Source organism: Bos javanicus, chromosome 12 (genome assembly GCF_032452875.1).
Source record: "Bos javanicus breed banteng chromosome 12, ARS-OSU_banteng_1.0, whole genome shotgun sequence".
In the NCBI taxonomy this organism is placed as follows: domain Eukaryota; kingdom Metazoa; phylum Chordata; class Mammalia; order Artiodactyla; family Bovidae; genus Bos; species Bos javanicus.
Genome location: NC_083879.1, coordinates 22,006,528 through 22,033,193, shown reverse-complemented (window position 1 = coordinate 22,033,193; position 26,666 = coordinate 22,006,528). Strand labels below are relative to the sequence as shown.

The window sequence follows — 26,666 nt, the reverse complement described above, 5'->3', positions numbered from 1 at the left end:
TGCTCTCCAACCCTCGGGGACTATAGTTTGCTTCCAGAGGGAGTGTCTCCACATCAACCCCCCTTCACCAAAGAAATACCAGATATGAATTAAGCATGGCACTGTGGCTGCCAAGGTTTTAACTCATGTGATAGCTAAACGAGAAGGGGAAAAAAAAAAAAAAGAACCTAATAAAGAGCTTACTTTGCACAACTAAAAAAGAACGACAACAAACCATTTAAACATGATTTATGTACATTTATGGCTTTATACAATAATAGCAAAGATTGTTCTTGTGTCTGTAAGTACATCAGCATCATCAGGCACTTTTCATTGTATTGGAGCGGGAACGCAGGATCTGCACGGGTACTCAACTCGACTGGCCAAGGGGGCGGGGTCTGTCTGCGTCTGGATGGGATGAACGTGGCCAGGCCGCCAGGCTGTCACCCCCCTCAGGGAGGAGGCCAACAGTAATGCTAGGCTGTTTTGTCTACATAAACCACACTGCGTCTTTTACTGAACGATTACTCGGTAATCATTCAGCTGGGGAGAGGGGTGGGGGTGGGGAGATTGGTAACACTTATCCAGCAGCTGAATTAAGTCCAAATCATATACTTTGGGGGAACTGTTTCCATTTTGAGTGTCTTTCTCCTCCTTCTTGGGACTTTCCATTGATTTACTGCTCACTGGGATTTTAATTTAGACTTTGTCAGTTTTTCAAAGCAGACCTTTCCAAGTAACACATCGATCACCTAAATATACTCCATACGTCTATATTACGGAAACAATACTTTATATTTAAAATATCTGAATAGCTCTATAATACAATATGCTTTTAATAACAGTACAAACCAGAGGAAATAAATCAAACAAGGCTGCATAGGTGATATCATTTGCACATTTCACAAAGCAATCATGTACAATAACTGATATACTCATTACTCCAGAAAGTCAGTATTCGTACAGAAAAAGAATTACCAGAGGTCACATAATGTTTGTTTTCAAAACCGACAAGGTGCCTTTCACTGAACTTCACTGTACCCTGGAGAGCTACCCAGGATTCCTGTTAGAATTTTAACACACACACACACAAAATTTGAAGGGGAAAAAAAAAAAGATATTTACAGACTCAAGAGGAAGCAACATCTTTTTAAAAGTCACTCTATGAAGTAGTAAGATTTGAACAGTGATTTTTTTTTTTTTTCTTTTGTAGCTAGTTGCCTCATCAGTGAACAATGGGCCTGATGAGGCTCGGTGTGTGCTGGCCTGGGGGGCAGGAAGTGGTGGTCACAGAGGGGAACACAAGAACTGTGGCCCCAATGAGTCCGAGCGCAGGTACAGGGGGCACCGGTCAGAGGAACCAGGGTTTCTGAAACCAGACTTATTTTGGAGTGGCCAACAATGAAGATGGTTAGAGGGGTGGCTGTTTAATGAATTTTCAAAAGTGTAGAAGTCACTGTGGAAAGTAAACAATACAGCCTGCCTCCTGGAGGAAATCCATCCAGAAAACTTGTGTTCTTGTTAAACTTGGAGAAAAAACCAAGCCAGGAGAGATGCAATTCTTGGGCAAGACAAAGCCAGTGTGATGTGGGCTAGGTCCACAGAAATCAGAGCTTCCTCAAGAAGGCCAGAGGAACACTTTTGCGCACCTGTTCCTTTCCTTGTGCTGACTCTGGGCATTCCGCACGACTTGAAAACACTGATGGACTAAATGGGATGCAAAGCCAGTTAACTTGGGTCTAATCAGTTATAGGTAACTGGAAAATATTACAACATAATGACCATAATTATAGTTTGGGTTGCTAAAGGGGAAAGAAACTCTCCAATTCTTAATGCAATGGCTTTCTAAATAGATTCAAAGGTATAACTTACTGCTGGCTTGTCAGTTTTCAAATTTAGTGCCCGAATTTTTAAGCAAGTGCTAGTCTCTTTGGTAGCCATCTGCAATCATGAACACCAAGCACTTTAAAAATCACTCAATTTAAAAATTCCCCCGTTCAACCTCACTTTCCACAGTGCACCAAGTAATGTGCAGGACAGAAGGGGAAGGGGGTTGAAGAGTGAGTATGGACACAATTCTCCAGAAGTACAAAGCCAACACCCGCCTAGACCAGGAAGAGCACACCGTTACGAGGCAAAACTTTTGCTGAAGTTCAACTCAAAAAGGTTAAGTTGATCAAAACCCCAGCTTGAGAAAGGAGCACTGTTTTGGAGGTGGGTCTCCCCTTTTGATCTCCAAATACTACACAGCCTCCCCCCAGGAGTACTTGAAACAAAGCACATACAGGCACTGATCAGAAGATTCAATGCCGGGCAGGGATGCCTAGTTCACAAGGACAGCAGAAGCAGAGGGGATTTCTGTAAAACACATACACAAAAACAAATCAAGTTCTCAACGTGAAACGCAATATGTCCGTAACTATACATCACTCTCGTGCCAAGGTAGGGCCAGAAATGTTGGGTGTGCAAGTACTAATTACAAGGATTTTAAGATTAGTCAGAAAACGTCACCAAGGAGCATCCCCAAGTATACAAACCAGTGAAGCATGTATAAAATTAGTACTAGTCCAGTTAGAAATACAAAAGGAAAATCACGAATGCTGCTTCAAATGTCTGGGATTCCACAAATTTACAAGCAGACTATGTAACAAAGGTAGACTCGAGTTTTAAGAAAACATTACAGTTCAGTATCTATTCCAAAAATGATCTCAAGTCCCAACAGTAACATCAAAAATCATTTATATGGAAATTAGAACCATTTAAAGTGTTTGTACAAATTTGCAAATAACAAAATAAACAAACGAAGAAGAAAAAAAAATAGAAAAGACCTGTACAAAGCTGGAGTTTAATCTTTTTTTCCCCCCCAAAACAGTTTTGATAAGTCCGTTAATTCAGCAGATGGACAACAGGCTACTGGTTCTCCTGTGAATTATGCGGTGCCATGAACAGATGCAGAGCTGTCCAGTGGAGCTGTAGAACGGAGAGCTTGGTTCTCTGTGATTCATCAGTTCAGCAGAACACAGGTAGTACAAAACCAAAGTTTAACTTACCAAGGACATGAGACCATCACAGTATTACAAAAAGAGTATAAACTTTCCTTGGACCAAAATGAATATTAAAAAAAAAAAAAAAAGCACACAGATACAATTCTGTAGCTACGGCTTATGTACAAAAGTTGAAAGCACACCAGGATCCAAAAGTCTTTTCTGCAATTATATGGTGTAGTGAGTTTGGCACTTCATTGTAATGAATTTCCAATGGCACAGTCCTTATCTGCAGCAGCACATAACCTGCAAACACTGGGCAAACATCCTGTACAGGAAGCGTCTTCGCTGCCAAGTCTGACGAAAGGAAAAAAGAAATGCGTTTTGTGTGTGTTTTTTTTTTTTAAATCAAGAAAACGAAAAGGTAGGGTGAAGGACATCTTTGGACTGCTTCTCTCAGTTCCTGCTGTCAGACAATCTGAAGTACTTTTAAGTGTAGCCTAGGAAAAAACACATACACACATACAAGCATTGAAAACAACCAAATGAAAATCAATTCAACTTAACATATTAGGATGACAGACATACTTGGGGGGGGGTTGGGCTTTCTCAAACAGCTCTGAAATCATTCAATGGGAGAAAATTCCACTTTAAAAACCCCTTCAGCATTTGATTTGTATCAAATGTATTCATTTATTGAAGAGTTACTAAGAAGATGCAGCCTTCTGTCAAAAGAAACTCTTTAAAGCCATTAGAGGAAGCTTCCTTATGTTTCGGCTCAGAGGAGAATTTACAAGCTGCAAAAAGGGCAAAGAATGAATGATAAAAGATGCCTCTACAAGGGGCAGCCGACTGACATAAAAATAAAAAAGTCCCGACCCTGGAAGATACAAGGCAAGTTACTGGGCTCCTCTCTTTAAGTCCTGTTTTCAGAAGGTCTTTTGGTATCGGGGTGCTCTTACCTGCTTGCTCGCTTGCTCACTCTCAGCCTGACACCCAGCTGTGTGTTGTTGTCTTGACACTGTGTGGGAAGCTTTGGTTGGGCAAAACGTTGTCAAAGTTAAAATCCAACGTGTCTCCGTCCATGAGGTCGTTCCGAATGATGGACTCCATGTCACAGTCCAAGCGCTCGATAAACATGCCGTCCAAGTCACTGGGGAGCTTCTCCTGGTGGAGAACGCCCATCCGGCCATAGCCATTGCAGCTGCTCACAGAGGAGTAGCCCCCCAGGGCGCTCATCTGCATGGGGTGGGCCAGAGGCACTTGTAAAGCTGTCTTCACCGGGGCCAGGCGGTTCATACCCGAGGTGTGGGGCATGGTGTTTACCGCGTGGGGCAAGGCACGCCCGTTGACTGCGGATGTCGACTGAGCATGTCCGGGGTGGGTGTGGGAGCTGGGGGTCATCATTTTGTTGTGAGAGGCCTGGCCGCCGTAGGCCGGCATGACCGAGTTGGGGCCCATCAACACACTCTGGCCGAGCACTCGGCTGTTGGCTTGAGCCACCCCCGGATCGACTGGCGTCATGATGTCGTTGTGCGGAGGAGAGTCGGACGTCAGCAGCTCCTTCAGGAGTCCCGGCGCACAGTACTGGCTCATGCCTCCATAACTCGATTTGTTGTCCTGCAGCGTCTGCATGGGCATCTGAGGCAGGGGGCTCATGCTGGACTGGCCGTATGTATATTTTTGGTAGTTGGGGGTGGGTGAATTCAGACTGGTGTTTGGCGGTGCAAAGGAGTAGCAGGGCGTCTGCTGCATCATGGTGCCCGGTGAAGACTGGGTGGACACAGTCAATGACGTTGGCGACGAGAGAAGGTTGAGATTATCCAAAAGGTTCTCCATGTTCTCAGGGTTACTGATCTCGGACAGACTGGGCAGAGTAGAAGCCATCTTTGCGGCGGACGGCGGGTACACCATTGAGTGCACGTCCCCGTCTCCCAGGTCGTCCTGCTCCGTCATGATGGGAGAGAGCCTCCCGCTAATGGTACTAGCGTTCGAGCTGGTTCGAGGGCGAAAGGTACTCCAGTTGTCGAAGTCGTCATTGCTGTGGGAGCCAGGACTTGCGGGCCACTTGGAAAACTGCGATCCCGGGCTGTCCCCGGCACCCTCCTGGCCCGACTGCAGGGATGCTTTTTTCTTGGCAGCTCGGCCTCGGCTCTTAGCAAATTTACTGTTGTTGTCCATGGATGCGGCTCTTCTCCTGGGGGATTTCCCACTCTTGCCTCCCTCTGGATTGAGCATCCACCAGGAGCTTTTTCCAGTTCCTTCATTCTGCACGCGGATGAACTTGCTGTGCAGGGACAGATTATGACGAATTGAATTCTGTAAAGCAGAACACCACGTCAGAAATACAAATACTGCTCTGGCTGAAGACCTACTATTACACACAGACATGTCTCACATGAAAGACACGTCTCACATGAAGACAAGTCATGTTTTCAAAGTTTACGGTACAGATCTGTACCATCACTACAAGACAGCTCCAAACAGTAAAGTAGTACTGTATCTTAAAAACAGTATCTGTATTTTAATTTCACAAGGGGAAAAAACTAAACAGGCATTATTATAAACACTTTCTTTTACATAGCTCTATTTTCCATGGAAATTACAGGACCTGGTTTTTAAACCACTTAGATTTGCGATGCAAATACTACTCCATTAACAGAGTGCTATCAAAACCCCTATCCATCCAATCATCCCCTAGAACTACTGCAAGTTCTCTGGGGATGGTACATGCGCCACTTAACACGAAGTGAGAAGTTCTGTATTATGGGGTCCACGTGATCACCAACAAGAGAGAAAGCAAGCAGATTATATCCTCAGTCAAGACTCAAAACCCTGAAAACTAGCTAAGACCTAGGTTCATTTATGTTCTTAAAGTCCATTAGGCAGATATAGGTGAATAGAAGGAAAACGAGGTGGTGCTTGTGATTTTAATTTTAGAAAGTTGAAATACCAAGGAAAAAAAGACTTAAATTCAAGTGCTGTTCACGACCCTCTCTTCCCAGCTTCTACTCGAGCCAAAAAGCTGCCCTGGGAGGGAAGGAATGGTGGAAAGGGCAGAGAGCTGGTGGCTCTGATCCACTGAGTATGGCTCCATGACTAAGTCGTGACATATACAACCCCCAGGATGGTCAGGACAGAAAAACCAACTTTGAGCCCCTGGGTAGCTCTGCTACTCACTGGCTACAAACCTTGGGAAGCTGCCTGGCCCCCACGTGCTTTATAGCCCCCTTTGCGCTGGTTCCACGGGTCCAACGAGACAAGGTATGTCAGGAGCTCAGCCAGTGTCCACCATGGTAAATGGTTGGTGGGAAGAAGGTATCAGATCCCACCTTGGCGGGAGGGCACAAGGCACCACCCTTTCTGAGCCCATTCCCCTCCTCCTAGTCACTGGGTTGTGGGTAGGAGCTAAGTGGTATTACAAACACAAACCCGCAACTCCAAACACACTGCGACAGGAGCCAAAGATAGTGCAGGCCCCAGCAGAAGCGGTGGGGCCAGGCTGTAAGGGAGGAAGCCCGAGTGCGACTCCTGTCCTGGGTAAAGCGTGAGACTGCCGGCACCTGGACAGCCTGCTGTGGACAAGGAAGAGGGGCTCCTGGGAAGCAGGGCGCAGCCCGGCTGGCTCGGCCCCAGCGCAGGACAGGCACGCAGCAGCCTCTCTCTCTGTGCACTCAGTGCTCTCTGTCATCAGGGCCTGGAGCAGGTTCCGCGTGTCCTGGACTCCCGGAGCAGGACTTAGCGCATGGCCCCCACACGTCTCTGGCTTCCTCTGCCAAATGGATGCCCAGCTCCGCTGAGTGAGCCCCTGGGACCCCTGCGGCCCCTTCTCCCCGACCACAAAGCGGCTCTGGCTGGATCTGTGGTCACCCAGAGATGCAGCCACAGCACCCACATCCTCATCGCCGTGGGACTCAGATGCTTGAGTGCCAATTACTGTGCCAGAACAGAGCCTCTGCACGTGGAGCCGGCCGGGGCTCCACGCAAACCATGAGCTCACCATCTCTCTCATTTAAAGGAGATAAAAAACAAACACAGAGAAAGAAAAAGAAAATAAAAATCTCTCTTTCTAAAAGGAGACGCAGAAGTCAGAATGGGTCCAGACAGTCAAGGCTGAGAAATCTACATTTCAAAATGCCCTCTGACCCTCTGTCCTACATTCCACGCGAGGATTGCAACACAGCAGCCCTGGGACAGCCCTTTGGCCAGGCCCAGGCGAGCGGGGTCGGTCACGGCCCTGGAAGGGGGCTTCCAGGCTGGATGCTGGGCAGGCATGTACGTGGGTGGTGGGGTGGGGCTTCTTCTGTTCCCAAGACTCTGTCCTCTTTCTTCCCGCCTATAGACCTCACCCCAAATCCAGACTGGAGCCCCTGAAAGAGGCCAGGAGCTGCATCTCCCGCATATCCTATTCCATCCCCGTCAGATTCTCCAAACCCTACGGGGAAGGTTTCACTGACACTGACACAGACACAGACACAGACAGTGCTTCCCTGCTGGCCCCCAACCTCCACACACACACACACACACACACACACACAGAGTGCTTCCCTGCTGGCCCCCAACCTCCACACACATACACACACACACACACACACACACAGTGCTTCCCTGCTGGCCCCCAACCTCCACACACACACACAAACACACACACACACAGTGCTTCCCTGCTGGCCCCCAACCTACACACACACACACACACACACACACACACACACACACAGCCCCCCAGCCTCTACATTCCTCCTCAAAGAAACAGGCCTGCTCCTGGGGCAGACCTGGAACTGAGTCTGTACAGGCTGGAAGTCTGGGCATTTGCACAATATTCCATCATGACTATCTTGTTCTTTAAACACAATAGAAACACAGATAAGCTACGATGGAATCTCTGGAGGAAAGGAAGCTTGACTCCTGTCCCTGTCACATTTGGTTAATGATGAAGGGGGAAGATCTTCCTAGATAGTGGCTTCCTGGCTGTCTGTACAGCCTGGGGGGCAGGGGCTGGTGGTGGGGGACACAGCTCTATGATACATATAATTAGGTCAGATCATTTGTAACTGCAACTGGGGGACACTTCCATTAAAGATGGAATCTTTAAGAAGTTCAGGAAGAAAAAAAAAAAAAGGCCAGGAAGTATTCACTAACTGGGCAAGACACACACTGGCTTACCAAAAATGGGGGGGGGGGCCGGTGGCGCGGGGGTGCACACGGGGTGTAAGCAACCCCTTACTTACCAAGACTTTATGCTACATACTTTGCTAAAAGGACATTTCAGGTCACTCTTTGAGTAACAGAGCTGTCTCCTAACTTTACCAACAACTAAAAAAAATTTTTCCCCAAACAGGAAAAGGTTTGCTGTGCAGGGCTGGTTACATAAATTCCTGTTTTTCACATAGCCAGCAGGACACTAAAGAAGCTATGATAATCCAATGGGAGGAATTGGAGTGGGAGATGTTGAGTAGGTAAAGCTTGAAAAAATACATGTCACTAGTCATGATGTTGGGCTTCCTGGTGGCTCAGACAGTAAAGAATCTGCCTGCAATGCAGGAGACCAGGGTTCGATCCCTGGGTCAGGAAGACAGAGCGCGAAAGAGGAAGAGATGATTGGATGGCGTCACCGACTCAATGGACATGAGTATGAGCACGCTCCGGGAGATAGTGAAGGACAGAGCAGGCTGGCGTGCCGTGGTCCATGGGGTTGCAAAGAGTCGGACACGACTGAGCGACTGAACAACATCAATTCATGATGTGACGTCTGCAAATCTCAGCAGGATGCAGTGGACACGGCCGAGGTGGGGCAAGCGTGGTTCCCGTGACCTGGGCAGAGAGCCACACGCAGCCAACAGGGCTCTGAGCTTCAACTGGGAACGAGTATCACGTGAGGAGAGAGGCAGGGTGTGAAGACAGAAGCGCTCGCGCACTGCAAACAGCTCACCCAGATCCCGAATGTTCGCCCGAGACCACCAGAGAGGAGGAGCCCTCAGCAACTCCCCTGCCACTAGCTGTCGTCTCCGCTGCATGTGCCCCTCGGCTGCCTGCCCCCTGCCCCTCCCTCACCATCTGCGTGCTTGGCCACCCTGAGCGTCGAGGCAAGTCTATGGGGGCAGCGGCACCCTGGACCCGCTGCACCCCAGCCAGGGCGCCCCGGCTTGCTCAACCTGCTCTAGTGGCTGTTTCTAGCTCACGGGTTCATTCCGTGCCCTCTGCAGACCAGATTCCACACCTCTTGAAGGGTAAGGGTTTTTTTTTTTTTTAATCTTATCTCAAAGCTCATAGAAGACGCCTTACACACAAGACACACTCAATGAACGGGTGTTGACCAACGTCCCAAAAATATCACAGGGAAGGTGTCATGCCATCCACCTCTTTTCTCTGTCCATTCGTGCATTGCTTCATGCCAAGTAACTTTCATTAACACTGGGGCTGATTTATGCTGGGCACAGTGAGGGACGTCAGAAGGAGCTACTCACAGAGTCTGCCTTCTGGGTGTTCTATGATCTACCTGGGGAAGGAACCAGTCCACCTAAATGGCCACTCAGGACAGGAAATGTACAAAAGACTGTCCAGGAGCCTTGATGTTTTCCTGCCAAAGGTCACCACTCCCACCCCACCCCGCCACTTCTGTCTCAGCCCGACTGTCTCTTTCTTCTGAAAGCATTTCCCAAGAACCCATCCCATTCTGCAGCTAACACACGGCCTGGTTTGCTCACCACAAGCACAACTCTGCTCTGCCTGGCTTCCTACAACCCTGTGAGTTCCAGGAGCTTGGAGACCTGGGCTGTCTTCTTGGGCACCGTACCCTCACAGCTCTACTACCAAAGCATCTATTGGATAGATGAACAGATCTTACATTTACAGGCTGTTTTCAAGATTAAATGAGATAACAGATGCCCTTAGCTCAACCGATATCAGCCGCTGTTTTGATTAGGATAATGGCTGTGTTTCAGCAACTCATGCATATTACAAACATCAGTCTCATTCTCATTATTCCTTTATAACTAGATTATTATAATAGTTAAATTATTCCTTTATAATGAGAATGAGACCATCACCTCTCAGCTACCACTCTTCACCCCAATTTCTGCTGGGCATTCTAAGACTACTCTGGTCTTTGTGTTCAACCAAAAACAAAACCAGCAACTTAAAGCTGAATACATCCTGCTCAGGATCCCCTGGGCCTTCATATTTTACACCTGGATTTTACTTCAGCGCTTACAAACCGCTTTCAATACATCATGTCTCATTCTATCCTTGGAAGAGTCCTGTAAGGCAGGTTATCATTGGCCCCATTTTGAAAATGGGAGCACTGAGACTCAAAAAAAGAATCTCCTGCAAAATGTCTCTGCGTGCACCACCACTGCCGGCTGGAAAAACCATGTTTTGGCTTCACCATCATTAAGGAGAATCACAGGAACATATTACTTAAGACTGAGGTTACCTGTGTGCATCCTTGAGGGAGCGGAAATAATTCTGTTTACAAATACTAGTTTAGAAAGCTTGTTTTCTGCCTCAACGGGTAATAAATTTACAAAATATGATTTGTTTTTAATTCTAACTGGTTACTCTTCGTGGCAGGAAACCAGAGCAGCTTAAGTGTGAATTTCAGACGTGAGTGTTGCCTCGGGGAAAGCGTGTGCAAAGAGGCTGTGGGAACCCACAAGGAGAATGGAAAGGCCCTCAGAGGCCGCACAGCCCAGAACTGCCCATTGCCCCCACGGGAGGGTGGGTGTGAACAACAGCCGGCCAGCCAGACAAAGAGAACTTCAAACCCAGACGCTGGGACACATGACTAAATGGACTTGTTGTTCCAGAAATTCTAGAAATTCTTTCAAAAATGCGAGACAAACTAGATCTTTCCCAGAGCGTTTTATCGAATTCCTGTGAACTCTGTCCGTGTGTGTGATGCCTTCGCAGGCTCCCGGAGTGGACGTGGCTCCTCCTCCTGCTTCCTCGCTTTTTACAAATCCCTTCCTGCACTTCCAAGAGCAAAAACAAACCAAGGAGAAAGTGGGAGTAATCTCTGTTCAGCAGAGCTCCCGTCAGAGATGCGAATAAAACAACTCTGTAAAGCAATGCATGGTGCTTGCAAACAGAAGGAAACGTGACCTTTCTGCCCATCCTTTTTTACAGGTGATGGTGACAGACTTATGTTACCAATCAAAGCATGTACATTCAATTTTGGAAAGTGCTGTAATGGTAGATCTGCTGTGGAGGGCTTGATCTACTACACGTGTTCACGTTAGGCTCCGGCACCCAGCTCTTCTTCTGGAAAGCTGGTTTCACTTCCCCGAAACCTGTCCTTCTTGCCTGCAATCAGTGGCCCCCAGTCTGCACTAGGATTCGTGCTTCCCCAGGAACCTTTGTGGACAGAGGCCTCACAGCCTCATTAAACTTGTGAGCCGGAAAGTCCTGGGAAGGTCACCTGTCCTCACACCCTTATTTTGTATTAGGGAAAATAGAGTTCGGAAAGATTAAAATGCAGATGGAAAGCTCATTTACAAAAGGCAGGAACCACGTGGTGCAGAAGCCCTAGACGAACTGTAAAATCAGAGTCAAGGGCATGCAATGGCCCTCCCCTAGACCAAACCAATCTCAGCTGCACATTCTCCAATGGCTATAGGTGCACATTTAGCTCCAAAAGCAGCTTTATCTCTGACTCAAATCACTTCAAAGGAAGGAAAATATGACTACATTACATCAGCTTCTACTAAAAAAAAAAGCATATGGCAGACTATGCTCTCATGTGAAACAGAACCAAAAAGGCAAATGTAACATCTCAGAAGTTTCAGGTTTTCGGGGGCAGTGGGGAGGCGGAGTCCAAGGTCGGACGGTGGGCTCCAGGTCTCCCCACGTCCTGACACCCGTGACACAGCAGCGCCGTGACACAGGGTCACTGGGGACGGAACGGCACCCTCTCCACGGAGAGTGCTCAAAGAGTCACCTGGCACAAAGCGGGGAAATGAAGGTTGGCTATTTTGTGATAGGAAGTAAAGGGATGTGTAAACAGGAATTTTTTTGGCCATCATGAATGGTTACAACTTGATTAAAAACCGTTCATCACAGACTTCCTGTTCAACAAGGCAGCCAGCCTTCCTGAGGCTGTTTCCATGTCCTTGCAACCGAGCTGCGACCCTTCTTGGACAGAGAAATTGTTCTCGCCCCTTAAGAGGACTTTAAAGGTAGAGATCTGGATCGTTTAACTAGTGTGCTCGCTCAGCTTTGGGGGGGATCCCTGTCAGAACCTGTGTCGTCTGCGACGTTGTTCAAGGAGAGAGGCGCGCACGCAGCCGGCTGATGAACAGCTTGTATTCGGGATGGCAAATAGGAGAGGGGAACTTGCTTCCTCGTCTCTTCCCACACTGGCCAAGAGGAAGCCTTGCAGCAGAGAACCAGGCGATGCTCCACAACTGGCCTGATCCTTAATAAGCTTGTATTCGCCAGAAGCCTCAGTGTTTCAGGGCAAATCTTCAGCCACTAACATCAGATATTGAGGACTTAAGGAAAAATCTTCAGGATGGACCAGAAATTTTACTTGATGATATTAAAACTATGCCAAGCTTTGGCTCCTCCGAAGGTCGTAAATGAAAAGAAGCACAGTGTTTCCCCGTGCTGTGCCCTAGAGGCAAACTGTGTGTCAGAAAGCTGTATTTCATGAAAGGAAGGGCACAGCCCTTGATTTTCAGGATGTGAAGACCCATGCCACGCCATGTCCTGTGTTCTACACACAAGCAGAAACTACCAACTGCAAGAGGCAAAGCCCCAACATTCCAGGTGGGCTCGGAGCCTCAGAGGCAGGCACCTCCCTCTGTTCCAGATGCCGAGGCATGCACCTGAACCCCTGGTCCAGGTACAGTCTCCCCAAGAGCGGCTGACGTGGAGCCCTGCTTAAGCAAAGCCTGGAAAACAGAAACCACCTCCCACAGTCACACGCTTGGGCTGGAGGTTGCCATGGGAGCCAACAAGGCCAACTCTCAGGTGAACGTCATCACCCCTGGCTAACAAGGTCCCAGGGGTGGATATACAGAGACTCAATTTCATTTAGCTAAAACTCTCTTAAATACCTCAAAAAGGGGGATGGGGGTGGGGAGAGGATGTGTCGGCTACTAAGGATTTCAAAGTAGAGCTGGTTTCTCCTGGGATTAATTTAGTTCTAGTGCAGCAAGCAGGCAGCCCTGGCCCTTTAACCCACTCACTGCTTCCCCAGGGAGGCACAGGGGCCGGAGGGCACTGCCAAGTCCATGGCGGGGAACCACCACTCCCCACTTTGCCTGTCGGCTGACCAGAAGGACCCCTTCCTTTCTGAAAGGTCTTTTTAGTTAACTGCCCAGAATAGGGATTTTTTTTTTTTTTTTTGCTGCTTTTGCCTAATGACTGCTTCAAACACATAAGGCCCTACCAGAACAGAATATTAAGAGGAAACTCATTTGTTGAAGCGATTTTTCCATTTGCCTAATGAAAGTCTTTGTCTATTTTATAGGCCATACCATTTATCGAATCTGCAATGGCTTTATAAACACGCTGCTTTACAAATGCAATTAACTACCTTACATATTTGGCTACCAGAATGAGCCAAAACAAAATCAAAACCAAAAAACAAAGAATACGTTAGGATTTACTTTCTTCTGGTGAGGAATTTAAATCGGGCATACAGTGAAACCTCATATAGCATGAGTTTGATCCATCTTAAGTTCTTCTAAACAGAACTAAGTGAATCTCAAAGTATTTGGTCAAAGTTAGTGATGAGCCCATTAAACCTGTTCATGTTAAGTAAATGTTTATCCAAGGTGTGCACCTAAACTGCTTACAAGAACCAACAAAAAGCTTTACGAATGTAAAGGTGATGTTGAAACTTGGGACAGATTAGAATCTGCAGGATAATATCCCACAGATAGGATGTACTGTCTTCAATTGCCTTTTACCCTAAATATGTTAATATGTTCACTGTCTACAAAATGCTAGGAAAAGATGAATCCACTGAATGCATAATCTACTTACGAAGAGCTGGTACACACAGTAAACAGAATTACAAAGTACAAAATCTAGGTTTATATGGATTTTTTTTCCCTATTTTGGAACTCAAATATGATAAATCTATTTGAGTTAATAGATAATCTAGATAAATAGATAATCTAGATAAATCTATAAAATAGATAAATCTGATAAATCTGAGTTAATAGATAATCTAGATAAATAGATAATCTAGATAAATCTATAAAAATAGATAAATCTAGATTGCAAAATGAACAGCAAGTTGCAATAAAATATGCCACTCTGAACCACACATTATTTGCAATGGAGCTATACAGAACCTTGAAACCAGCTTTCGGGCCATCATTCTGGCTAAGGAATAAAGCAACAATGATTTCTTAAGTACACATTGTTGTGGGGCCACCCCAAAAAAATTCTTCAGAGCTTGTCCCAACTCAAATAGTTACAAATATTCACTGACTGACCCAATACGAGCAAAAACACTGGGCCCATTTACTTTAAGATAAAGCAAAATTCCACCCACCACGGGAGACTGGGCTAGCCAGAGCAGTCCCCACACCCTGCAGACGGCAGGGATCCACCTCGGTGAACAGATCACAGCCCTATTCCCCACACCTTCCTTCCTTCCAAACAACAAAGGCTTCGTCAGCACCAGCAGGACCCATGCCAGTTCAGAGACCCCAAGCTGCTGCTGCTGCTAGGTCACGTCAGTAGTATCCGACTCTGTGCGACCCCATAGACAGCAGCCCACCAGGCTCCCCCATCCCTGGGATTCTCCAGGCAAGAATACTGGAGTGGGCTGCCATTTCCTTCTCCAATGCATGCATTCATGCAAAGTTGCTTCAGTTGTCTCCAACTCTGTGCGATCCTATGGACAGCAGCCCACCAGGCTCCTCCGTCCACAGGATTCTGTAGGCAAGAATACCGGAGTGGGCTGCCATTTCCTTCTCCAAGAGACCCCAAGAGAACCCCCAAAACACATCAGAAATGTAGCTTTCCATTAAGTTACCTAAGGGCCTACATATACGGGTCCCTCGGGGCCTTTCATAATGTGTCCACCCCCAAAGCCGCACCTTCTCACCAGCACAGCTTGTCCGTGCATGAGGCTCGCGCCCAACCTGAGCAGCATCTGTCTGAGGTGCTCCCGCCGCAACACGGTGCCGCTCTTGTCTGTCACCTATGCTGTGAACAGCATTTTCACATCGGAAAACTGTGCATCAACTGAACAGAGAAGGAGCCCCAGAAGCGGTCCCCTCACTCTGCACAGTCACTGACACTCCACCCGAAGTAACACATTTATTAAGGGATGCCTACAAGGACCCGCAGCCTAAGTCAGGCCTCAGGTCAAGATTAAGGCCAGCTCTCGGAGAATGTGCTTCACCAAGACCTTCCTGGGCTCAGGGGGCTGGAAGGCTCCAAATTGAGTCTGCCCTGGAACCTGATTTAGATGACCTGGGGACATCCTACTAGGACTTCTGTGGATTCCATTATTTTTGAGCTTAGCCTGAGTTAGACTGGTCCATATTCCAGAGAGAAGAGAGAAAGAAAGTCAAGTAGGACAAAGTGAAGTGAAAAGTGAAAGTCGCTCGGTCGTGTACGACTCTTTGCGACCCCAAGGACTCTCCATTGGGTTCCAGAGAGTTGAACACCACTGAGCAAGTGAACTGAACTGGACTATACAGTCCATGGAATTCTCCAGGCCAGAATACTGGAGTGGGTAGCCTTTCCCTTCTCCAGGGGATCTCAACCCAGGGATCAAAGCCAGGTCTCCTGCATCACAGGCGGATTCTTTACCAGCTGAACCACAAGGGAAACCCAAGTAGAACAAAAAGGATCCCCAGCTGAGTGATTGCAAACCTTGCCCATCTGGAAAGCTCTCCTTGTATTAAACCTTTTACTCTCACACTGCAGTTTGAACTCATAACCTCTTTAGAAACATGAATGACAAAGTCAAGAGTCAAGAATTAAAAGCATAAGACTATGTTTACAAACCTCCAAAGACAAAACCTCACAGCTACTTCTGAATATCATTTTTAGGAGGTGTTGATCTCTTCAACTGCCCTGGCTACACATATGCATTGTTTTGGGTTGAGAAAGCAAGGAGAGAATTTTGTACAGTTAAGCTCTATCTTAAATACTAGAGGGAAATGGACAAAGGAAGAATGAATAAATGATTATATGAACTCACTTTCTTAAGGTGAGTCAAACCAATGGAGAATGAGAACTTCTTGCCCGAGCCCAAAGTCTGTGGTGGTACACCTTAAACTCCTCTTTGGAACTTTAGTGCTCAGTTTTCAATTTTATCACTTTGAATTTTGCCCAGAACGAACTGTGAATAGCAAGCACTGTGGCTGGAATCTTGCACAGGGCACAAAAGTTTTGTATCTCTTCTGAGCTACTGAATTCAAGTTCACTCTGAACCACTGCTACAATTCACCACAGTATGTTAGTACATTCGGGGTGCCTTTCCTCCACTTTGTTAAAACTATGCATTTGCCAAAATGGTTCAGTATTAGGATCTTCGCAGAAGAGTAAAGGTTTATACTCATGTCCAAGTTAGGCCATTTCTTCTGCATATGAATCTGAGCCAGGTAGGTGACGCCCTTTACTTTACCATCATATAACCCAAAGAAGTATGGTGAAAAGGTAGTGACAGCACATTGGGAAAACACAATATTTATTATTAAAAATGTGAAAGATGCTAAAAATTTCAATTTCTAGAAATCTTTGATCATCTAAAACAAAAGCAAGATTTTCTGGATTTTGTTGGGCCCATTATTAGACACTTAAACTATGAGCAGTGAGATAAGTCTAATTTCAACTCCTCTCACTTTGTTCTAAACAACAGGTTAGTGTCTTTGATATTAGTTTATTTCCTTTCTATTTTTTTAAATTACTTGGAAAACTAATTGAGACAAATTCTGAAAACCCAGTTAAGACTGTTAGAGAGATTAGAATTTTAAGCAGGTGAACTAAGTTTGAAACACTCACTCTTCACTGCACCTCTAACCCCAAAGGTAAGAAGCTTTGTATTTTAACCATTTTGAAAGTCCATGATACATTTCTATCAAACAGTTAATGAAGATAGGCGCCAATACATTGGGCAACTATTTTGGTCCTCGAAGTAGCCATAAATTAAGCAGGAGTAGCATGAAATTTTAGAACAAAATATTTTCTTTACAAGAGTCTTCAAGGTTGGGTTATCTGTGTTTTTATTTAATTACACAGACACCCGACTGTTTCAAAAGGACCACAAGGTCAGTCAGGGCTGGAGCAGGACGTGTCCGGTCAGCTCTGCCCTAGTGGATACCAGGGCAGTTTTGCTCTTGGAGGGATGGAGGGGGCCAGGGTACCATGGATATCACAGGACCCAAATCAGTCATTTTTATTGGGAATACAAATGGAAGATAAACTCTAACTTTCATTTTTATCATTTAAAACTCCATCCAAAATTTATCAAGAAATCAAACAAAGCTTGGTTGAAGTGGGTCTACTGCAAACTATTTAAATCCAGACCACCTCAGAAATTAACATTTCCATTTCCATATCAGTAACATAAATCAGGATCTTCTACAATGTCATTTCCATTCAACAAGTATTTATTGGGCCTCTACTGTATACTAGGTACATGGAAAAGCAAAGTAACACATGCCTCCCAGGCTGACAAACGATAGGAGGCACACGCTCAAAACAAGGAAGGAAAGACCCTGACTGGAAGTGGGGCGTGAAGAAAGGCGAGAGTCAGACCTCTGGATGAAGGAGAAGGGGTTCTCGATGTGAGTGCAGAAACAAATAGAAGGTGATGGGCATACTGTGTAACAGCCTCCCAGATGGCTCAGTGGTAAAGAATCTGCCTGCCAATGCAGGAGACAGGAGTTCAACCCTGGTTTGGGAAGATCCCCTGGACAAGGAAATGGCAACCCACTCTATTCTTGCCTGGAGAATCCCATGGACAGAGGCGCCTGGCGGGCTGCAGCCCGTGGGGTCACAAGAGTTGGACATGACTGAGCAACTAAACCAGCACCACACACTACAGAACGAGCTCTAAAACCCGAGAAACCTGGATTCAAATCCAAACCTGAACACTCCTGGGCAAGTGACTTACAACCTAACAAAAGTTTTACCTTACTGAATCACAGTACTAAAATGCTCAGTGCGTAGACAAGTTTGTGAAAAGCACTAAAAACGTGTTTGGAAGAGAAAGAAGGGGTAAATGTGGCCGTATTTGAGTTCAGACGCCAAAAGAGGGGGAAACAAGATGGGAGGGGACTTGTATTAATAAAAACGAGCTAGGAGCCTGTGTTTCATCCCACATGCAATGCTCAGGAGATCAAGTGAAAAATCGGAATAAAGTTATGACATGAAACCTAGAGGAACGAGCCAACCGGTCTTCCCACGAAACGGCAGAAGAGGAGACTGTGTCCCCGCTTGAAAAGCAGATATTAATATTTTTGATTATCCAAAAACTTAAGAATGTGAGGGTGTCTGTATTTTTATGTGCACACAAATGCTTGCTGATTAGCAAAAGTATCTCGGGAAGGTGCTGTCTTTGTGCGGTTCTTCCTCACCTGGAAAACTGTCCTTGGTTCAGATCACCAAGGTTCAGATCACCCCAACCTCACCACAACCGGAGGTGGCTGACCGGAGGTGGCTGCAGCTTGTGTGGAAAGGCTGAGAAGCATCATCTCGAGGACTCCATGCATCTTTCTCTCTAAAGCTGCTGCTGGGCTTTTTTTTTTCTCATGATTCTAACGCTGCTTGGTGGTTCTAAGACTCATGGCATGATCTCAGAAATATGACTGGTTTTTTTTTCATAGTCAGAGAAGGGCAGGATACTGGAGCTGGGACCATTTGTTTTGAAAACAAATTCTAAAAGTCGTGAAGTCTGCTGTGTTTTCATATTTTTATCCATCGTTCACAACATTTGGCATATGAACGGCGTTCTTACTCTTTGAGAGGTTTATTTTTGTTTCTTGAGGTCATTGTCTAGGCTCAACCATAACATCTTTCAGGGTGTTTTGAAAGGCTAAAGGGAAATTAAAGGAAATAATGCCCTACAATGTAACCATGGACCGTTCAACATAAACAGGGATAAAGTTGCTACAGATCACTCAGCTATTCAGTACCCTGGTGGGTGCATGTGAGATCCAGGGCCAAGACCAACCCGTGGCTGGACGGCAGTGGTGTGAGGATAAACAGATGGCGTTTTCCCCCCAAACACACTCCCTCCACCACACATCACACATCACCTCCATTACCGTGGAGCACACACCACCACCCCCAACCCACACACACACGAAAAAGGTCTAAATCTTGGCAACTTAATGTTCAATGGCGAACTATCCAGTCAGAATTTGATTATACAAGTACATGATTCTGGATAAAAACCCTACCCTCAGCAGAGTCCAGCCCAGGGGCCCTGGCCTCCGTCTGCTTCCCTTGCTTTCTGCCGCTGAGGAACACTTGCTGAGAAACACCACACCTTTCGTTATTAATGCCCCATCTATTTCATGGCACTTTCTCCCAACCATGGCTCCTTGTGGGATCATTTTATTCTCCCCATGAAAACAAACAGAACCAAACTAAGCACTTCCACCGATTCAGAGTTTCTATCTTTTGGATTTTAAAATACTTTATGTGAACTTTCCATCTACATTCAACTCCTGAAACAGCTTAGCTGAGGTGAGGATGAAAACAGGAAGAAAGAAACTAAGACAGAAAGAAAGAGACCCAGAGAAAGCAGGGAAGGAGGGTAGCGGGGTGGGGAGAAGAAGGGGGCAGGGGGAGAGAGACGGACGAAGGAAGGAAGGAAAGAACATCGAGTATACTGCCCAAGGATCAGGTCTCAGAAGGTGGACTTGCTTCCTTAGTTTGAGATTTCGGTGCAAAATATTAAATCATTCCTGCCTGGCTGGAACAATGTCTCTCAAAACAGAAGAGTTCTGCTAAGAAGCTCTGCTTCTCCCAAAGCAGAGGGCTGACTGATAGGTGAGAAGGACGTGGAATCTGCCACTCGCACCTCCACCATGCTCCCCACACCCGCCCCAGTCACAAACGAGCAATCTCCAGAGAGCAACAGAAAGCGGCCAAGGCGAATACTGGATATTAAGGACGAGCTGGGGGAGGGATGCTGACACACAGGGCCTCCCTCGGGGAACGGGCCTGGTCCAACACCTGCCAAAAGGCAGCGGCACGCTGCTCTGGGTCCAGGTTTCTGCAGCCCGTCCTTGCCAAACAGAACAGCTGTCACCCAGGCTACAGTTCATGAATCTTTACCTAACAACCCTGACACGCGGGCCTGGGGCGCTGATCCTTGTTGCGTTCTGGTTCAAGTCCTGCTCCACACAGCTCCAGCTGAACTGCTGACAGTGACAAGGTGACAGACAGGACTCCCCGCGGCCAGCCTCTACCCCACCCCCACCCCCACCCCCAGGGGAGACTCTCTTTTCCTCCAGCTCTCCAAAGGTGAGGTGTCCCTCTCCCCACAGAGGTCGCCTGGAGCACTTCCAGAGTAAACACTGGACAGAGCAGCACGTTCTGGCCAAGCAGAGCGTCTCCACCGTCTGAGCCAAAGCAAGGACTCCTCAACTTACACTGGACTCCCAACTGTAGGGTTTTTAGAGCCTTTAATATGCTAACTTCATGTTCATACACGAAAGCAACACAAAGCAAAACGCAATAGCCTTCATTAACGCAGACCTTTTGTTTGTTTTGTGGGTGTGATCACGTGCACCCGCCACGTCTCTGACACTTCCTGACAGACCATGCTGTGAAACCAATGTTTAGCGGCAGGCACACACTTTGGGAAACGCTAGTCGACTGGCAAGACAGTGGTCAAGGGAGTGAAGGTCTGGCTCTAACTCTGTATAGACGACTCTGGACAAATTTCATCTCCTGTGTCTCTCCGCTTTGTCCTAACTCCAGAGAGGAGCTGAGCCGGGTACAGTGTCTTCAGGAAGCACACAGAGGGTACTGTGCACTTCTGAGGTCTCAGGATCATGCCCAGGGTGGAAGGGCAGGCCATCCGAAAGCTGCTGAGCTGCCTCCCAAAGAGCATAGCTGTCCCAGGCGCCCCGGGAAGCCCGGGTGCTCGCTGAAGCCTCCCTCTCTGAACGATGCAGGAGACACAGACTCCCCTGAGCAGGCCAGGAGACTCAAGACTGCGGGTCCCGCACAGACTCTCGCCCACAACCTCACAGTAAGAGCCAACATCTTCAATAATACACAAGGCAGACTTACGAAGGGGCCAGAATGAGCCCACTCTAATTTCAATTCCAAATCCCTCCCACCCCTCCTGAATGCTTCTGTGGGAGGAAGGAAGGCAAACACCAGGTACAGGAGGAGGAAGAAGGGGAGGAGATGACAGGAGGAGAGCATGATAGGCCGATTGCTCAGAAGACAGGGGAATGGAAAAAATGATTTGATTCCTAAGAAGTCTCCTACGTCAGGAAAACATACCCCAGCCCTGGCCGTGACACCATACTGGGTAAGAACCATGATGTGAGCAGGGAGCCAGTTTCCAGGGTCATGGAAACACAGTCCGGAGGAGAGGGAGCTGCACACCTGCTTGCCTAGTTAGTACAAGGCGTTAGCAGAACTACTGCAGAACTAGTCTGGGCAGAAGCAGCAGCCAGGATTGGAGGGCTCATTTACATACATTTGACGATGAATGCCAACGATCACGTCCCTGAGACCTCCAGTGCGTATCAATGTACAGCAGCTAGTATCAACGGTGATCTTCACTGCCCGTTACATGGAATCTGTATGGTCAACTATTTCTTCTACAAGACAATCTCAACGAACATAATGATGTCTCTCAGTGGTGAAGGCAATGGGGATCTTTACTTTCTAGTTGTACATTGTCTTTTTGCTGTTGTTAAAAGAAAGAGCACATGTAACTTTCAAAATCAGAATAAAGCTACTTCCTCTGGGGGGCAAGACCAAAAAAACTCTGCCTGTTCCTCTTTCATTTGTTCATTCAAAAAAACTGATTTCATATCAAGTGTCAAGACCTGTATCATACCACACACACACACAAATATTTTCATAGTCAAATAAAGTGAAGTTCACAAACTATATCCTAGGATTTTTTTTTTTTTTCAGGAAACAATAGTTCTTTCCTTAAGCAGGAAGTAGAAAAAAACAAGTTCTATAACAAAACCAGTCAAATATGGTGGCTGGGCCAAAGAACCTGAGCCTGCTGTCATACAAACCAGATTCTAACAAGCCAGTCCTAGCACTGAGTGAACACGTGACCTTGGATGAGTCACTTCAGCTCTCCATGCTTCTTTAATCACCTCATCTGCAAAATGGGGACAGCAGCTGCCACTTCAAAAGACTTTTCATAAGAATTAAAATGAGATAATCACACAAAGCACTTAACAAACACAAAATGTCAAGCAAACGTCGAGCCGCTGAACAGAGGCAAGGCAAACCTCAAGTCACCACCCTGCACAAACTCAAAGAAAACCGAGCACTGGTGCATTTTTTTAGGCAAAACACATCCCTGGGCACTGGATCTTAATGTTGATCCAACCATTAGTAGCAGCAGCAACAAAAGACGCTGTCACTTGGAGGTGAAAGTCATCCAGGGTATGATCAAGCAAAGTCAGAAGCTCAAAGACACTTCAAGCTGCCAAACTACTCCTTAGCCCTTGTCCACACACAGACACGATGGCTCAGATGGTCAAGAATCTGTCTATAATGCAGGAGACCTAGGTTCGATCTCTGAATTGGGAAATTCCTCTGGAGAAGGGCATGGCAACCCACTCCAGGATTCTTGCCTGGAGAATTCCACAGACAGAAGAGCCTGGTGGGCTACAGTCCACGGGGTTGCAAAGAGTGACTAACACTTTCACTTTTACACATAGACACACCAGGCTAATGTAGTTGGCGAGACATGGGCACCAACATTCTGAAACCCAGCAGGAGAGGGTGCTGGAAGAAATACGAAAATAAAATAAAATCAAGTGCTTGGGCATGTCCTCAGAGAATACAGAAAGGCATTTGGGCTTTTCCAGAGTATAAGAGGTGTCTGGAGTGGACAGAGCACCACAGAACATCTCTGCTATGTTTTGTGACCCCCTTCCTCCATCATGGATAAATCCGGAGGAGAAACTGCTTGGAGGCATTTAAAAAAAAATAGTGAACAAAAATAGAGTCCAACATCCCTCACACTTGTTGCTGAAACACATTCCTTCACCTTGGAAAGACAGTCAAGAAAACTTGTGGAGAGCTGTCCTCATACAATTGTACAAATTGTGTTTAAATTGGGAAGCCAGCTGCTCCTTGATCAGTCATCCTTTTTATCATCAACAGAACTTTAATTAGCCCCCATCTGCTTCCTGTTTTATACCACAAATTTTAACTTTCACCTGTCTGGAGCCAAACTGCAGTTAACTACACCCATAGTAAATAAAAACACTGAACTTTTCATACAACACACAATTAATTTTCATTAAGTTGATACTGGGCTATTCAAAATAGTGCCTGATTCAAGTCAACTATTTTCCCATAAATGACAAAGTTCTATACTAAAAATTCAACAGAAACTCTCTCCCACCCACATCTTCTTGCATTTTTTCCATTAAGAAGGTTTTCAAGCTGTCTGGCTTCAATTTCCTGATTTTACTGTTAAGTATGGGGCCATGTCAGGTCATGTAATAACAATGGCTCAATCTCAAACACACAATGCTGACTTAAAAAAAAAAAAAAGTTGCAGAATGATACCTACATTGACAACATTTATATAAATGTAAAGGGGGGGTGGGGAGGGGTGACTATATAGGATTTATGGGCCCTCATACATCAGCCCAGCCAGGGGACAGGCTTCTCTAAGAAAGCCAAGAGCCTACCTCTGAAGCAGTAGCCGCCTCTGGGGGGACAGGAAGGCACGGAGCAAGGTAGGTGGCATCTGTTAAAACCGCACGGTGGCATAAGCACTGCTGCTGTTTAGTCGCTCGGTTGTGTCCAGCTCTCTTGCAGCCCCATGAGCTGCAGCCTGCCAGGCTTCTTTGCCCATGGGATTTCCCGGGCAGGAACACCGGCCACACTAGCCTCTGTGTACTTCTAGATGCTGGGACTATTTCATACAGTTGTAAGCCAAAGCCAGAGGGAGGGAGCTGCAGTCAATAAGCGAAGGTGAGCCGGTGCCCTATGCCTTCTGACCCCACTCGAGAGCTAGGATGGCACTGGACACAGCTTGAAAAAGCTCCCCCAGATTCTCATGCCCTCACCCTTTGGAAAGGCCGAGTAACAGTCCACATGCCTCAAGGGCAGGCACCCCACTCACTCATCTCGAAACTGCCAGTGCTTACCTACCCAGTCAGGACCCGAGATGTATTATCTGAGTCAACCCAGTCAGGACCCGAGATGTATTATCTGAGTCAATCAATAGACAGCACAAGAGGATTTCTGTGCTGCTATTTCCTAGCCCAATAACCAAGCACATCAAGCCAATTTACCTTTCTTGAAGGAGTCTGAAAAGATGATAAATGGTTACCACTCCAGACTAATGACTGCCGACTTCTAGGAAGCATGTTGGCAACTGAAGCCCTAAAGCCCGTGGCTCAGAGGCTGGGATTCAGCAAGTTCAGAGTGGGGCCCAGGGCTCTGTATTTTAAAAAGTCCTAGTACTGGGACTTCCCTGGCAGTCCACTGGTTAAGACTTCACCTTCTTACGCAAGGGGTGTGGACTGGATCCCTGGTTGGGGAGCTAAGATCCCACATGCCTCATGGCCAAAAAGCCCCCCATAAAACAGAAGCAATACTGTAACAAACTCAATAATGACTTTTAAAACAGTCCACATCAAAAAAATCTTTAAAAAAATTTAAAAAGTTATAATACTGAGCGTCACAAAGTTTGAGAACACTTGGACTAGCTTCATGTCCAACATTCCTTCTTTCAGTTCTAATATTCTAAGAAAATAACTCAACTGTGTCATTCCAAGAGATTCTGATTCAACAGGATGAAAAAGTGAAGCCCCAGAATATTTTTAACAAGCATCTCATCTGACAGCCAAGTCTGAGAAACACAGTGTTAGTGGTACTTTGCAGTCACTAACACCAAATAATATAAGGCAACTTACGGTATGATGTTATTTCATAGATAAGTTTAAAAAGGATGATTAAAAATATAATTATATGGTTATGGATAAAAGCCACTGTGTTCTAAGATCAAATTTTAAATCATCGTTTTTTTTTCAGAAAGAAAAACAGAAGCATCGTTAGTGAATGAGGACGTGTCAACCTCACCTTTCAATTTCCTGGAATTTTCCTCCCCCACTTTCCTCTTTAATATATAGTATTTCCTTTGGACACACACACAGCCAGCTTCACAATGGAGTCTTTACAAGATCACGGCTGCAGATACCAACAGGCCAGCCAGCGACTCTGTGGGAGGGACCCTACTGCAGCCTGACTGCCCCCGCTTCCAAGGTTTCTGCTCTGGCCGAGAAAGGATAATCACTTCTTATCAAACACTGATAGCACCTAAAATTCCTTCTCCTTTCTGACACACCATCTGACTCCAGGGTGGGGGCAGACATCACATCTGCTCTGGAAATCACCAGTGGAATGTACTTTCATGGGAGCAAAGGTTCTGGCTCACAGCTGACCACAGGTCAGGAGAACCTCAAATTACTGCAGAAGAAAAGGAGCTGAAACCCCATCCAGCAAAGTGGATGCAAGCAGCCGCCAGTTTTCAAGGGCTGAAAGCAAAATCTAGATGACCAAGATAGCCAGAAAAGTTCAACGTTATCCTGGCTAGGATGTCACATGGACTCACTTGGCATCAAACATGTAATTTAGCACATGCTTTTAATAAGTTCATGTGTAAGATAAAACCAATCCAAAAAGGGGCTGTGTGCCCAAGGGAAGTGTGGGCCCCCTCCTCCCGGTCCACGACCAAAAGCCATGTCTTTCATATACAGAGACATCCACTTGCCCCTCTAACTCCAAGGTGACTTCAACATGAAGGTCTTTTAAGAATAAATGTGGAAAAGCCCTCAAAAATCTGGATCACAATCCACAAAGTAGTGAAACCAATCTAGAGGGTGAAGGCGAGCGATTTTTTTTAATTAACACAATAGAAAGCTTTTTTATTTTGTAGAACTCTTGTGTCACACGTGTACACATGTACACTGAGTCATACTAGAAAATGGACTTCTTACTATGCATCAGGCTTGGGGGGAAAAAAATGAGAAAGCCACAGAAACAGAAAGAAAGGTACTCCTTACCAGAGGACCCGCTTTCCCTCCCTAGGAAAGGCCTAACGACAGAGCCCAGTGAAAAAGAACACGGTTCCGTCCCCGGGGTTTCCGGGAGATAATACCCTCAAAACCTTCAGGGAATGCCCACGCGGTGCAGGCGGCAGAAGGGCCTTGTCCCCGATGTCCTGTGAGAGGTGGCTTACCATCTGGGCCTGGGAAGAACAGAGGCAGGGAAAAGGTTGTGTGCTATCATGTTTGACTTCTTTTTTAATCAGGTAACTTCTGGCCAAGCTACTTTTTCATCAGGAGAACGAAACGGGTGCTAAGCCTTCATAGGCTGAGATTTCAAAGAAATATTACTTAAGCGTCCATCTTTCCTTCAGGGAGGTGCAGAGTCAGCACAAGAAAACCATGGCTAGGGCAAGCAAGAAAAGTGAATTTAGATTATGTTTACAAGCCAAGGGAAGGAGAAAAGAAGACGCATTGAACAAACCCTCTACTGGAAACA

General features: G+C 46.4%; 1 protein-coding gene and 1 long non-coding RNA gene across 2 annotated transcripts in view; both read right to left on the bottom strand.

Annotated features, from left to right (window-relative positions):
• Nucleotides 1-211: 211 nt before the first annotated feature.
• FOXO1 (forkhead box O1) overlaps nt 212-26,666 on the bottom strand; it is a 93,679-nt gene continuing 67,224 nt past the window's right edge. Inside the window, exons 2-3 of the mRNA XM_061434712.1 lie at nt 3,926-5,282; nt 212-3,463 (exon numbers count right to left, since the gene is read on the bottom strand). Coding sequence (XP_061290696.1) covers nt 3,948-5,282 — 1,335 coding nt within the window. The 3' untranslated portion in view covers nt 212-3,463; nt 3,926-3,947. The remainder of the gene's footprint in view (nt 3,464-3,925; nt 5,283-26,666) is intronic.
• On the bottom strand, nt 7,206-22,905 carry LOC133258284 (uncharacterized). The gene is made up of 2 exons (XR_009739904.1): nt 7,657-22,905; nt 7,206-7,468 (listed from the first exon to the last, which is right to left on the bottom strand). It is a non-coding gene; the product is annotated as an uncharacterized LOC133258284 (long non-coding RNA).